This window comes from Balaenoptera ricei, chromosome 1 (assembly GCF_028023285.1).
Source record: "Balaenoptera ricei isolate mBalRic1 chromosome 1, mBalRic1.hap2, whole genome shotgun sequence".
NCBI classification, from domain to species: domain Eukaryota; kingdom Metazoa; phylum Chordata; class Mammalia; order Artiodactyla; family Balaenopteridae; genus Balaenoptera; species Balaenoptera ricei.
This window is the reverse complement of record NC_082639.1, coordinates 106873716-106888970: the sequence shown is the minus strand read 5'-3', so window position 1 is coordinate 106888970 and position 15255 is coordinate 106873716. Positions and strand designations below refer to the sequence as shown.

Below are 15255 nucleotides of genomic sequence, written 5' to 3'. Positions count from 1 at the left end.
AGGAAGGGATACTTCTCAACTCACTTTATGAAGCCAGATTTACCCCAATACCAAAACCATACAAAGACATTACTCAATGCAAAATTACACAGATGCAAAAATTCTAAACAAAATTTTAATAAGATGAATTTGGAGGCGTGATTTTTAGGGCACTTAAAGTAGAGCTATATGAACACCATGGGAAAGGCAAAGGACATGTGGAATTTGCTGGCTCTGAATCAAGTCTGGGCGATTCCAATGTCCATGGCACAGGAGACTGCAAGGAGAGCTCTGTACCTGAGTACAAGAGTCTGTTAGCCTCCCTCCCAGAAACACTAGGAAACTTACCTTTGTTCCATAGCTCTCAGTTCAGGAATATACTAGAACCAGAATTATTGCCTGAGAAACCTGAGGGTAATAAATGAGGTACCTGGGGCTACCATGCTCGGAGGTCATACTGTATCCTGAATAACCACAAGATTGATGAGGTACACCTGGATTAGATTAAGGCGTCTCCAACACATGGTCAGCCTAGACTCTGAGCAGAACTGCTCCAGCTTGACGTTTATGGATGTGAGGTTAGAGGGGGCAGGTTAAGCTTCTAAAAGGATTAATGAGAACTTTACTCACTCTGTGGGTTCACTGATGAAACCTTTTTGGAATCAAGAAACCTACAGTTCCATGGTTTCTGCTCAAGTTGCCTCTATTGTGTATCCTGACTGCACTGACTTTCTTTGGTACCTTATAGATGAATAAACCTTGTGTGATGAACCCAAGGAGTATCTGTGTCTGGACTTTTCATCAATCCAAGCCTACCACTGACATCTGTCAACATGAGCTGTATTGGTGATCATCCTACTGGAAGCATCAATCTCAACATGCAACCTGCTAATCAATGCCCAAGGAAGTCACATCTAATTCTCCAGGTGTCTAGACTATATCCTACAATTAGATGGCCAAGGCATTTTGGAAAACATAGAGTATTTCCTCTGTACTTCTCTAGCATGGCAGAGAAATGGGAATTAGCCCCACCACCCACTGAGGAAGGGAGACTAATATTAGAAATGATCCAGTTATCTTAACTAGATAAAATATTACTAAGGAGGGCAGAGTCAATTTGATTCCTGGGACAGGTATATTTGCTTTATATAGAGAAAAACCCTGCCCATTAATTGTGATTCTATATGTCGAGTGATAGATAACATAAAGGTAGTGACACAGTTCAAAACCATCTCCATGAAGAGAAAAGTCAAGTCCAAGGTCATGATCTCTTAACAAAGGTTCAGGCATTTTACCTCTTAGTATAAAAATACATACCAACAGCTGGCAGCTAAAGATAGTAATGAGTCGTGTGGAGGTACTTCAGTAGAGGTGAACAGTACTCACTCCACAGTAACATACCTGGCAGGTCTTACCCAAGCCCATCTCATCTCCCAGTATGCAGCCATTCTGACAATGGAAGCGTTGGGCTAGCCAGTTGACTCCCTCCAGCTGATAAGGGCGTAGATGGATCCCTAGAAATAAAAAAAGCAGCAAGTCCAAAGAGCAGACATTTAAGCATACACACAGGCTATGCTTAAGACTTCGACTAAAGAACACAGCCTAAATTCCCATACCCCAAACCTTAAGGGCCACATCCTTTGCTGAGAAGTTACAGATATGCAAATATTTGCTGACTTCCAAACTACTTTTTGAGCAGACTTAATCACCACTATAATCAAAGCCCAGAATAGCCTGTCAGTGTTACAGGATCCACTTGACAGTTGAGAAAATCAGCCTGGGATTAGGCCTGTAGACTGCCTGAGTCTCATGCCAGTGTCCATTCTAGGAAATGAGGCTTTACTGATGCAATACAACAGCAAACAACACATGGACTGTACATGTGTCTGCTTGCTTAATTGCAACGATGTAAATTTGCCCTCAGGTGCTAAAGGAAAAAAATCAAGACAGGACAAGATTAACTCATGCTTCAATCAAGAAGCAGTGCTGTTAAGAATGGAAACAATGTTACATAGAAGGTGTTTTAACAGTGCACAGGGACAACAGAAAATGTCTGAAATCCACATAGAGCTTCTGCCGTCTGTCTTTTCTCTCTCTCTCTTGAAAAAAAAATCCAATTTCAGAGAACAGCCATATCTTTGGGAGACGGAAGACCCCAAACATACTTTATAGAAAAACTATTAACAGAAGTAAAACTCTGGTTTGAACTCATGACATTTAAAAAGAAACTAAACAATATATAATTGTAGAACATTAAAAAGATTAACGAATTATTTTTATTAAACACTTACTAAATACCACGGAGAGTAGTAAACACTGTACATAAGTTACCCCATTTAATGCTGATAATGATCCCATGCACTAGGTATTATCCGCATATTGTACGTTAGAAAATTCAGAAAATCAAAGAAGATTAAAATGTGAAATCTGGAGACTTCTGCTTTTGGGAAGATGGAGATGTTCTTTTCCCCATTCCTCTTGCTAATACAACTAAAACTCCTGAATATTACAAAGAAAAGGAACATAATAAGATGACTCTGAAAAGGTGGGGTGAAGAAGGCAGACTGGTTAGTAACCTCGGGACCCAGCAAACAACACAGTGATGAGTTCCCTGGGTTTCTTTTTGCCTCATATATCCCAGACGTAGAGGTGAAGAAATTGGTCACCCAGAAATGCCAATGGACATAGAAAGAAAAAAAAAAAAAAAAAGCCCACAAAAGCCTACTCCCACTAGCCAAAGGAAAAGGGACAGCCTAGAGAGACAGAAAATGTAAACTTTTAGACAATAACCACTCCAGTTAAGCCAAACACCACAGGGAAAAAAAGTGGCCCCACCACATCAGCAAAGGCCAAGTGGGAGCCTAGACCTCCACCCTCAAGAGGCTGTAATGAAGTTCCCCAACATCGCCAGCAGGAAGGTACCAGAGAGGGCTAGGGAGGGAGCCAGGATTTTCATCCCCACTCACCAATAATGTGGCCATCCCCACTCCACTTCTCCCTCCCATGCAGGTCAATGGAGACCACATAGTGAGCCTGGACTTCTACCCCTACTAGATCATATGAGCCCCCTCCCCAACTACCCCTAGAAATGGTGTCAAAGGAAGCCCAGTGGAGACTCAGGATTTTTATCACTGCCTAGAGGTAATGAGACCACCCCTACCAGTGTCAGTGGGGACCAAGTTGGGAGCCAGTACTCTCATTCTCACCCAGAAGTAAGGAGGAACCCCCCTCCCTATCCCCAGGTATCAAGAGAAGCTCATAGGGGGAGCCTGACTTCTATTTCCACCTGGTAGTAACAAAGCAGCAACCCCCCTTCCCCTGCCAGAGCAGCATGAAACAGACAATTGAACAGAAGGTTTAAATAAGATCCTGAGTCTCAAAACATAACCCCAAAATTTCCAGGTTTCAATAAAAAAGATCATACATTATACCAAGAACCAGGAAGGTTTCAAACTGAATGAAAAAAGATAATCCACAGATGCCAACCCAGATGACACAGATGTTACACTTATTTTGAAGCAGCAATGATAAAATGCTTCAACAAGCAACCATGAACATGCTTAAAACAACTGAAAAAATAGAAAGCCTCAGTAAAGAAATAGAAAGTCTCAGCAAAGAAAAAGAAGATATTGAAAAATACAATAACTAAAGTAAAAAGCTCAGAGGACATACTTGATAGCAGAATGGAGAGAAGAAAGAATCAGTGAACTGTAAGACAGAACCATAGCAATTACTCAACCTGAACAATGGAGAGAAAACAGACTGAAAACAAATGAACAGAGCTTCAGGGAACTGCAAGTCTCTAACAAAAGAACTACATTCATTCATTGGCATCCTGGAAAGAGATGAGAAACAGGACAGGGCTAAAAAAGAGTACTCACAAAAATGGGTGAAAACTTCCCACAATTGGCAAAAGGCCTACAGATTCAAGGTGAATGAACTTCAAACATAATAAAAGAATAAATCCAAAGAAATATATACCAAGACACATCATAATTAACTTTCTAAAAACTAAAGACAAAGAAAATATCTTGAAAGCAGCCAGAGAAAAATGACATAAGTTACCTAGAGGGGAAAAACCAGGAGGCTATTACCCCAACTGTCAGCTCCAAGACCCTACTGCCTCAGCTGCAATCCATGCCAGAGAGTGGATGCTCAGTACCCTACCCAACCCCGCTGAGGTTAAGAGTCACGGCCAAGAGAAAAGTAGAAAATTTAAATCCCTCAGGGACGGCAGCCTTTCTCCCTCACTTTCCTCTTCCAAATCTTCCACAGTCATCTGCTAGGTGGAAGTCAAGTCACAAGCACAACAGAACTCCAGGCAAGTCTCGGAAATGTCTTTTTCTTTCTAACCTCTAGGAGGCAGTAAGGCATGCTTGGGGGTTGGGGAAGAAATAAATTTGAGGGACTTCCCTGGTGGCACAGTGGATAAGCCCCCGCACTCACACTGCAGGGGGCCCAGGTTCAATCCCTGGTCAGTGCACTAGATCCCACATGCATGCCGCAACTAAAGAGCCTGGCTGCCAAAATGAAGGAGCCCACAAGCCACAACTAAGGAGCCCACCTGCCACAACTAAGACTCGGTGTGGGACTTCCCTGGTGGCACAGTGGTCAAGAATCCACCTGCCAATGCAGGGGACACAGGTTCGAGCCCTGGTCCGGGAAAATCCCACATGCCACAGAGCAGCTAAGCCCGTGTGCCACAACTACTGAGCCTGCGCTCTAAAGCCTGTGGGCCACAACTACTGAGTCTGCGTGCCACAACTACTGAAGCCTGTGCACCTAGAGCCTGTGCTCTGCAACAAGAGAAGCCACCACAATGAGAAGCCTGCGCATTGCAACGAGGTGTAGCCCCTGCTCGCCACAACTAGAGAAAGCCCGTGTGCAGCAATGGAGACCCAGCACAGCCACGAATGAATGAATGAATGAATGAATGAATAAAATAAAATAAACTCCAAATGGATTAAAGACCTAAATGTAAGACCGGACACTACAAAACTCTTAAAGGAAAACATAGGAAGAACACTCTTGGACATGAATCACAGCAAGATCTTTTTTGACCCACCTACTAGAGTAATGGAAATAAAAACAAATGGGACCTAATGAAACTTGAAAGCTTTTGTATAGCAAAGGAAACCATAAACAAAAAATGACAACCCTCAGAATGGGAGAAAACATTTGCAAATGAATCAACAAAGTATTAATCTCCAAAATATACAAGCAGCTCATGCAGCTCAATATCAAAAAAAACAAATAACCCAATGAAAAAATAAGCCGAAGACCTGAATAGACATTTCTGCAAAGAAGACACACAGATGGCCAAGAGGTACATGAAAACATGCTCAACATCACTAATTATTAGAAAAAGGCAAATCAAAACTACAATGAGGCATCACCTTACACCGGTTAGAATGGGCATCATCAGAAAATCTACAAACAATAAATGCTGGAGAGGGTGTGGAGAAAAGGGAACCCTCTTCCACTGTTGGTGGGAATGTAAATTGATACAGCCACTATGGAGAACAGTATGGAGGTTCCTTAAAAAACTAACAATAGAATTATCATATGACCCAGCAATCCCATTACTGGGCATATACCCTGAGAAAACGATAATTCAAAAAGACACATGCACCCCAATGTTCACTGCAGCACTATTTACAAGTCATGGAAGCAACCTAAATGTCCATCGACAGACGAATGGATAGAGAAGATGTGGTACATATACACGATGGAATATTATTTAGTCATAAAAAGGAACGAAATTGGTTCATTTGTAGAAATGTGGATGGACCTAGACACTGTCATACAGAGTGAAGTAAGGAAGAGAAAAACAAATATCGTACATTAATGCATATTTGTGGAATCTAGAAAAATGGTACAGATGAACCGGTTTGCAAGGCAGAAATAGAGACACAGATGTAGGGAACAAACGTATGGACACCAAAGGGGGAAAGGGGGGGTTGGATGAATTGGGAGGTTGGGACTGACATATATACACTAATATGTATAAAAGAGATAACTAATCAGAACCTGCTGTATAGCACAGGGAACTCCACTTCGCTGTTCAGTAGAAACTAACACAACATTGGAAAACTACTATACCCCAATTAAAAAAAAATTCAATAATAAATATTTGGTTCCAAGGATATTTTTTAGTATTATTTAAAACAACAAAAAAAGAACCTAAATACCTAAATAGAGTGGCTGGCTAAATTACAGCACATCCATACACCGAAATAGTCTGTAACTAGTAAATATGATATTGAAGAAGACTAAATGATAATAAGGAAAAAAATTATGGTTTCCAAAAAGTATGTACATGAAACCCCATTTTTGCACTTCTCCCTCAGTCCCTGCTCCACCCTGGAAAAGAAAGAAAAAAAGAAATTACATACACACATATGCATGCACAGACCAAGAAATGGCAGGATAGATAATAAGATGTTAACAGTAATAGGATTATGTATATTACTGTTTTTTCTTTATGCATAAAATATTACCCTAAATGATTTACAGAGAACATGTACTACTTCTGTCAATCAGAAGGAAAAAAAATCAGTAACCATGTTTAACCAACTCACAAAGAATAGTTTCTAAGAATATTAATTTATTCTGGCAAATAGAAATAGGAATTTCAAGTTATAAGATTAAATGGTTATTCCTCTAAGTATACCTATCTTCTAATTTTTTCTTTCCCCCCACTATTCACTTATCCATGCCCACCACCAAGTTTCCACATTTGTCTATTTGCTTCTTCATTCACTCACTCTAATTCATCCAGGCAAACTTGCAACCTCTTATCTATCTTCTCAATTTCACTACAGTAACAGCACTTGTCCATATGTATATTTCTCCAAGTGTATTACTGACAGTCCAGTATCAATGTGCACATTAGAACTAGCCTTCTCTCACACATAGTATTATACCCAAAAACACATGCAAGGAAATAGGCAAACACACAAATAATCACGTATAAACTTTGGCTCTATAAACATATAAACTTTACACCAAACTTAAAAGCATCAGTCTGTAAATTCATATTTAAGTTGGATACATACTCCTTACAGACACAGAGATACCATTTTCATAGACTCAGAGCCTCAAGAAGGGAGAGGTCTTTGTCTTCCATGTCTGTATCCTATCCATTTATCTCTTCCCACCCCTCTTCTAAGTTGGACATAGAACTGCCCCTTTTGTTTCATTCATAACAAAACCTCACACTTCCTTCGTATTTGCCACACAGTATGAGTTCAATAAATACTTGTTTATATTTTTGAAATCACTCACAGACTCCAGTCTAGAAACTCTAGGAGAGCAGAGCCCGCATTTGTATCCTCATCTCTGCACCTAACATCCTGCAGCATGTGGCTCTCAGTAGCACTCAATAAAGAGTTAACGACTATTTCATTATTATTGATCCGAGATTAAGACAGTTAAGGCACAGCACTGCGTTCCCCATTTTATAAATAGAACGAGTATGGGAGCGGTTAGGTGGTGAGTCAACAGCAGGCCAGGAACTAGGACCTGGGTCTCTCCGTCCTATGACCTCCATCCAGAGATGCGGTCTGCCCCCCTGCCTGCAGACCTCAGGGGGATGCAAGTTTTCGCGCTTCGAAGTTTCTACGGAAAGGTTACTATAAATAAAATAGCTACATGCAGTAATGAGCTTATGAACTTTGCTTAGCTGCATATTTCAAATTATAGCGTCGAGGGAGAATTAACCAGTGGAGTATTATCAGAGAACTGCGCGCGCACGGTAAACGAAGAAGAAAAGTGAAGCTTGGAGAAGAGTTCTGATAGTTTTACACAAGCAACCAGTTAAACCCCCCAAGCCAGGCCTCCAAACCCACCGGAACAGAAATTTTAAACCCACACCCTTGCGGCGCCAGGACGCCCTCCGCTTCTTCCGAGAGGACGGTCCTACCTTCCGGACAGGGGCCTCACCAAGTTCCCCTCCCCAGGGCCAGCGTGCCGGGTGGCGGGGGCCACGGGCGGGCCTCGCTTCCCGGCCGGGAAACACATTCCTCCCGCGTCCGCGGGCCCCGCGCGCCGCGCAGGCGGGGTAACGGCTACCTGGCCCCAGGCGGGGTTCCTCTCCGCCCAGCCCCACCGCAGGGGCGGAAAAGGAAGGCCCTGTTGCCCGCAGGTTAAAAACCCACAAGACGGTCCACCCGCGGCGGCGCCGGACCGTTCCTGGCGCCGGGTCCCGGGCCGGGAGAGGAGAGTCCCAGAGTCGGCCGACGTAGCCGGAAGTTTCCCCGCAGCCACTAACCTGTCAGGCCCCACTGCCGCAGGTCCTGCTCCTGCACCCGCGCCCGCGCCGCCTCGACTCGGTTCTCGCTCTGAAGAGTCTGTAGAAAGCCGGGCATGTCGCCCTCGCGGGTCGCAGCGCCCTCACGCTCCATCCAGCCACGGCGAGGCTCCGCCCTGCGTCTCCCCGCGCGCTTCCTTCCCGACGTTCGCGGCCTGACCCCCGGGCGCCGCCGCCACCAGAGGGCGCGTCCTGCGCTGAGGTCTGGGCGCGGAGAGTGCCGGAAGGTGTCCTACCCGCTGCTGAGGAGCGCTTGCAGCCGCGTGCGTGTGGGGCCGCTCGATTCTCACACCTGTGCCTCTGGCTGTGCTTATGCCCTCTCTAGGCGACTGATGACCTGAAACACTCGTCACTCACTTATTATTTAATCAACATTGACTGTCATGTGCCAGGTGCTCTGCTGGGCTCTGGGGTTATAGCATTCAATAAGACATCGTCTCTGCCCCTCAGCAATTCACAGCAAGATTGTAAAGTTCAGTTCACACGAGTAATAAATTGGCTTGGGCCCTGAAATCCTCTTACTTACTCCCTGTTGTCTGTAGGCTGGAACTTCTGAATGGTAGAAAATTAAAATCATGAAAGATGTCGTTGCCACAATGGGTTTCTTAAGTGAATTATGGGGAGCGAATTGAAGCGATGATTGTGAGTCACCATGACTCAACATAAACTTTAAGTGGATTTAAGATGTAGTGATTTATGATTAGTCGTGTACCGCTAATACAAATATTATGATAACAACCAAATACCTGCATTTATTGATGCGTTAGAGTTGCTGTCTCATTTAATCCTCCCAATAACCCTATAAATAGGTACCATAATTGTTCCTCCACAGTTGAAGAAACTGTGACTTGGAATGGTAATTGACAAAGCTGGAACAGGAGCCATGTTATTCTCTGGGTAATGTCATAAGACTACTGAATTCCCATTTAGGTTAATCTTGGTGCTTCCACCTTCAGTAAACACAGATTAAAGTTGCACTCCCCACGTCTTCACCCCCTTTAAATAAAGGGGGAAACTTAGCTACAAAGGAGATGTCTTCAGGTTGGTTTATTCATAAAAACTCAAACAAAGCACTGTTTGTGAAGCTAGCTTTGTGTCTTGAGTCATTCTGTAAATACTGATTGAACATCTACTATGTGCCAAGCACTCTTTTGGCACTGGAGATGGAGGCCACTGATCTCATCTGTAGAATATTTAAGTAAATTATACTTATATTAAGTTTATAGTTTAAGCTTATATTTCAAAAGGAGGAGACAAGTAATAAGCAAATAAAATCAGGTAGTGATCAACGTTAAGGTGAAAGAGAAAGTCACTTAATGGGGCTACACTGATTTCCTACCTGGGTGTTTTCTCAAAACCTTAACATAGACTTGTGCCCTTTGCTGGCTTCTCTGGAGGGGCTTCTGTCCTATGTGGCTGCTCCTGAGTGGCGTTTGCATCCTGGCCTCTGTGTTTGACTTATTTCTTCCCCTCTAGGCTCTGTGGGTAGACTTATCCACTAAAGCAGCAATATCAACCACCTGCAGCTCAAACAAAAGGGTGTTCATTATTTTTCACTTAAAGTACATTTGTTTTTGTATAATACCAGAGATAGGATACTAGCTATAAGCTAAGTGTTCTGTTGGTATATTTAGTCTGGCATCTAAAGCACAGCTAGGTAACTGTATAAAGGTAACTGAGAGACTCCAAGTCAGCTAGTTGAGATGATGCCTATAAGTTTACTCTGAATGCTGTATGAAAAGTCTATAGAAGAGAGCAGAGTGGAAGCAGGGAGACCAGTTTGGAGACTGTTGCAGGTGTCTGGGCAAGAGATGATAGTTGTTGGGTCACTGTGGTGGCAGTGGAGTGGTGAGAGGTGGTAAGATACTAGATATTTTTAAAAGGTAGAGCCTATAAAATACACTGATTCAGGGACTTCCCTGGTGGCGCAGTGGTTAAGAATCCACCTGCCAATGCAGGGGACATGGGTTCGAGCCCTGGTCCAGGAAGATCCCACATGCCAAGGAGCTGCTAAGCCTGCGCGCCACAACTGCTGAGCCTGCGCTCTAGAGCCTGTGAGCCACAACTACCAAGCCTGCGTGCCACAGCTACTAAAACCTACGCACCTAGATCCCGTGCTCCGCAACAAGAGAAGCCACCACAATGAGAAGCCCGCGCGCTGCAAGGAAGGGTAGACCCCACTCGCCGCAACTAGAGAAAGCCTGCGTGCAGCAACGAAGACCCAGTGCAGCCAAAGATAAATAAATAAATTTTTTTTTAATTTTTTTATTTTTTTGCTGTGTTGGGTCTTCATTTCTGTGTGAAGGCTTTCTCTAGTTGCGGCAAGCGGGGGGCCACTCTTCATCGCGGTGCGCGGGCCTCTTACCATCGCGGCCTCTCTTGTTGCGGAGCACAGGCTCCAGACGCGCAGGCTCAGTAATTGTGGCTCACAAGCCCAGCTGCTCCGCGGCATGTGGGATCTTCCCAGACCAGGGCTCGAACCCGTGTCCCCTGCATTGGCAGGCAGATTCTCAACCACTGCGCCACCAGGGAAGCCCAAAATTTTTTTTAAGTTTAAAAAAAAGTACACTGGCTAAGTATTTGAGAGAAGTAGAGGAATAAAGGGTGATTTCAGGGATTTGGCCTAAGAAAATGGTAGAATGGAGTTTCCATGTATGGAGGGGAGAAGACTGAGAATCAGGAGGTTTGAGGAACATGAAGAATTCATTTTTGGATGGAGTAGCATGAAATGGTTACTAGATATTCAAGTATAGATTTTGAATAGATAATCAGATTAGTCTGGAATTCAGGGGAGAGACTGGAACTGAATGTATAAATATGGAAGTCCTCATTTTAAGATAGACCTTAAGCCTTGATACTAGATGGGTCCCCCTAAGAGATGACTGAAACTATAAAAGAGACTAAGCCTTGGACAACTAATATTTAGAGGTCAAGAAGATGAGGCAGAACCAGCAGAAGAGACTAAGAAGAACAGCCTGTGACATAGTATGAGAACTAAGAACATGCTGTCCCTGAGCCAAATGAGGCGTTTTAAGAAGTGAGTGATTGTGTCAAATGCAGCTAAGAGGTGGAGTAAAGATAGGATAGAGAAATAACCACTGGATTGGGCAATATGGTAGTCATTGTTGACCGTGACCAGAATGATTTCTGTATACAAAAGTGGGTTTTAAAAATGGAATAGGAGGAAAGAAAGTGGAGACAAAATGTCTCACGCCTCTTTCAAAGAGTTTTGCTGTAAAAGGGAGCAGAAAACTGGGAGCAATAACTGAAAGGGGAAATAGGGTCAAGGGGAGGGTTGTTTTGCAGATGGGTGACATTAGAGCATATTGAAAGCTCAGGGAAAAACAATCGAGAGAAAAACTGATGCTGCAGGAGTGATGTCCTTGAGTGAGAGGAGGTGGGACCCAATGCACGAGTGGAGGGGTTGGTCCAGATAGGAGCATGGACAGTCCACACATTGGAACACACAGAGGCACAATGTATGTACAGAAGTCGTGGGGAGAGCACATGGAAGATCTCTTCTGTTTTTGTTGTTTATGTGAAGTAAGTAACAAAGTCATCAGATGAGCTTGAGGAGGGGGAGTGGGGTTAGAGGTTTGAGGAGGGAAAGGTGTGAAATAATTGTCTGGGGAAGTGGGAGAGTGAATTGACTGGAGAAAAATGCCAAACAGCAGCAAGGGACACTTGAGGTTTATGGTCACGAGACCAGTCTGCATAGTGTGTGCTGGGTACAAGTGAGGAATAGTTAGAGAACTGGATTTTACCAGGTTGGATTTTTCCAGATGAATACAATAAATAGTGGTTATGCTAGCCACATCCCCAGTGTCTGGAATGGAGGTGAACAAGTCACCTTGCAGGGAAAATGTCCCTGCACTTACAGAGCTTAGATTCTGTGTTGGAGACAGACAAAATGGTGGTGGCGGTGGGGAGGCGGTGTACAAGTGAGTTATCAGGTAGTATTAGTGCTAATAAGATGGTAAAAAATAAAAAAGGGTAATAGATTAAGAGCAGGACTGGGGAGCAGCTCTGTATTGGATGGGTTGAAGAACATGTCACTAACAAAATGACATTTGAGCTAAGATCTGAATGATGAGAAGCCAGCTATGTGAAATCAGGAAGGAGCGTGTTCAAGGCAGAGAGACCACAAGGGTGAAAACACTGAGGCAGGGTTAGCAAGGGAGTAATAGATTCTTTTAATTGGTGAGGGTACACTTGAGAGGACCGATGTAGGGCTGAGGGAAAGAGAAACACTGAGACTGACGCCCAGGGGTTTCTGCCTCAGGCAACTGGATAGATGTTGACGCCACCACTGAGACAGAGAATATAGGAGATAAAAGCTGGTTTGAGGAAGAGAAGATAATGATTTCACTTTTAGATATGTTGAAAATTCAACTGTACCTAGAAGAGTGCCTGACATAATAAGTATTGCTGAATGTTTGAATGAGGTATCTGTAGAACAATTCTAAAATCCAGGATCTATGATTGTTATAACCTTGAGGTACAGAGAGGATATTTCACAAATGGGTAAACGAAGGTGCAGTGAGTTTAGGCAACTTGTCCAATGTTTTCTAGTGAGTCAGTGTTAACTTCCAGAATAAAGTACAACCCCAAGTCCTGTTTCATTCATTGCTCAGGTTATATAAGCATGGTGTTCATATTAATTCTTTGATTACACCACAGAGAAGGTACACCCTCTGCCAACGGCAACCTGATAAGATTAATAGTATCCAAATCATGTCAGTGATGGGCTTTGGCATATGCCAACCCTACCAAAACATGCATGATCGAGCACAGGATAGTGAACAAGTTGTGTTTGCTGTCTGTTATGTCCCTGCTCTGTTGGGTCACAGCAGGACACTAGCTGGCAGCATCTAGTGAGTCAGATATGGAGCTTGAGTAAAAGTTGTGACCATGGGTGAAAATTTGTACAGACTTCTTGTTGAGTACATGGACTTAGACCTTTGGGCTCAGGTTAGGATTACGTCAGTGCCCTATGTCAGTGGCCTAGTGACTGCACTAGGATGAAAGGGGCTACAATCTTAAGTACCCCCTTCTGCTGTGGTTGACAAGAGCCCAAAGCCAACTCATGCCCTAACCCCACAAAGCTGGGTCTTAGGTTTGAAAAATGAGCACACCTGCAGCAGACATGTATTCCTGAGACACTGTTATAACACTGATGCCAGGGAGTTCTCCCAACACCATCACTTCAAACTACTCAAAATTGTCATGCACAATTAATACTCATAATCAAAGAGTTTTAACAATAAGAGAGTGCTTCTGGAAGGCCTATGATACACAATAATTTATAATGAGGATAAAATAGCTACCCCATAATGGTGTTGTTAAAATTAAATGAAATAATTTTTTACAAGGAACTAAACACAAATTTGAATGTCCAGGATATTGTGAAGGAACAAAAAAGTTAAGTTGGGAATGAGCCTGGTGATCACCTAAGTACCTACTACATCTTACCAGTGGAGACACGAGAAATCAGGATTTATCTCTCATTGTTGAGGTCCCATTGTAACCTCATTTGCTCGGGGAATCCACAGGCAAATGTTCCATAGTGTTTTTCTCATATGTGTGGCGCATAGATACGGATTCTGAAGGTAAATAAAAACACACACTCACACATAGAGTGTGGGATGTCTACTCAATGGTGGGGTCGTGGGGTCATGGATAGCCAGCTTTGATAGATGGTATTACTGTTCTCAGCTATTCACTTTCTCCCCTATAAGATGATTGTACATTCAGCCCTTAGCTAATAGACTTCAGTGCCTCCCAATAGGCAGGGTCCGTATGATTTGCTTTGGTCAATGGAATACAAGTGGATGTGATGTACTCTATATGAGCTAAAGCTTTAAATGTGCTTGCTTAAATTGTTCCTACCCTTTGCCAAGAGAGCTATAGAAACCAAACAGGGGCTGTGCTGGTTAAACTCTTTCCTAATCTTCCCATGTCAGTACAATAAATTCGTCTCATTCAAAATAAATTCTTAAAAATATACTTTAAAAAAATATATGTATGGGGCTTCCCTGGTGGCTCAGTGGTTGGGAATCTGCCTGCTAATGCAGGGAACACAGGTTCGAGCCCTGGTCTGGGAAGATCCCACATGCCGTGGAGCAACTAGGCCTGTGAGCCACAACTGCTGAGCCTGTGTGTCTGGAGCCTGTGCTCCGCAACAAGAGAGGCCGTGACAGTGAGAGGCCCGCACGCCGCGATGAAGAGTGGCCCCCGCTCGCCGCAGCTGGAGAAAGCCCTGGCACAGAAACGAAGACCCAACACAGCCAAAAATAAATAAATTAATTAATTAATTAGTTTAAAAATATATATATATATATATGTATGTATTAGTCCAGGGGTCCCCAACCCCCCAGCCGCTGACTGGTAGCGGTCCACAGCCTGTTAGGAACCCAGCTGCACAGCAGGAGGTGAGAGGCGGGCGAGAGAGCAAAGCTTCATCTGCCTCTGCCGATCGTTCCCCATAGCTCCCATTATCGCCTGAACTATCCCCTCAATCCGTGGAAAAACTGTCTTCCACGAAACCAGTCCCTGGTGCCAAAAAGGCTGGGGACCACTGTATTAGTCTACAGTATGGTGTCCCATAATAGAATCCTTGGCCATCTTGATGAACATTTATGAAGTTATTTCAAATTTTTCACTATTAATGCCACCTGATACTTGAACTCGATGTGCCAGGCCATGTGCTGAGCACTTTACATATATATTATTTTCTCTGTCCCTCACAACAATGTACAGGGTAGGTAATATTCTATTCCTCATTTTACAGATGAGAAAGCTGAGTCACAAAAATATTAAGTTGCCTGAGGTCAGAAAAGTAGTTAGTGGTAGAGTCCACATAGTCCGGCTCCAGCACCTAAGCTATACCCCAAACAATGCTACAATAAACATCTTTGTTTATACACATGTAACTATTTCTGCAGGAAATCCTGGAAGGGAATTGG

The 15255-nt window shown here is 43.5% G+C and overlaps 1 protein-coding gene across 3 annotated transcripts in view; it reads right to left on the bottom strand.

The window, feature by feature from the left end:
* CHD1L (chromodomain helicase DNA binding protein 1 like) overlaps positions 1-15255 on the bottom strand; it is a 122260-nt gene that overhangs the window by 44065 nt on the left and 62940 nt on the right. Inside the window, exons 1-2 of one of the 3 annotated variants that reach the window (XM_059929201.1) lie at positions 8252-8463; positions 1381-1493 (exon numbers count right to left, since the gene is read on the bottom strand). In XM_059929201.1, the coding sequence (XP_059785184.1) occupies positions 1381-1493; positions 8252-8384 (246 nt within the window). In that variant the 5' untranslated portion in view covers positions 8385-8463. Of the gene's footprint in view, positions 1-1380; positions 1494-8251; positions 8464-15255 lie in introns of those variants that run through there. The other 2 variants (XM_059929198.1, XM_059929200.1) reach the window with 2 other exon arrangements.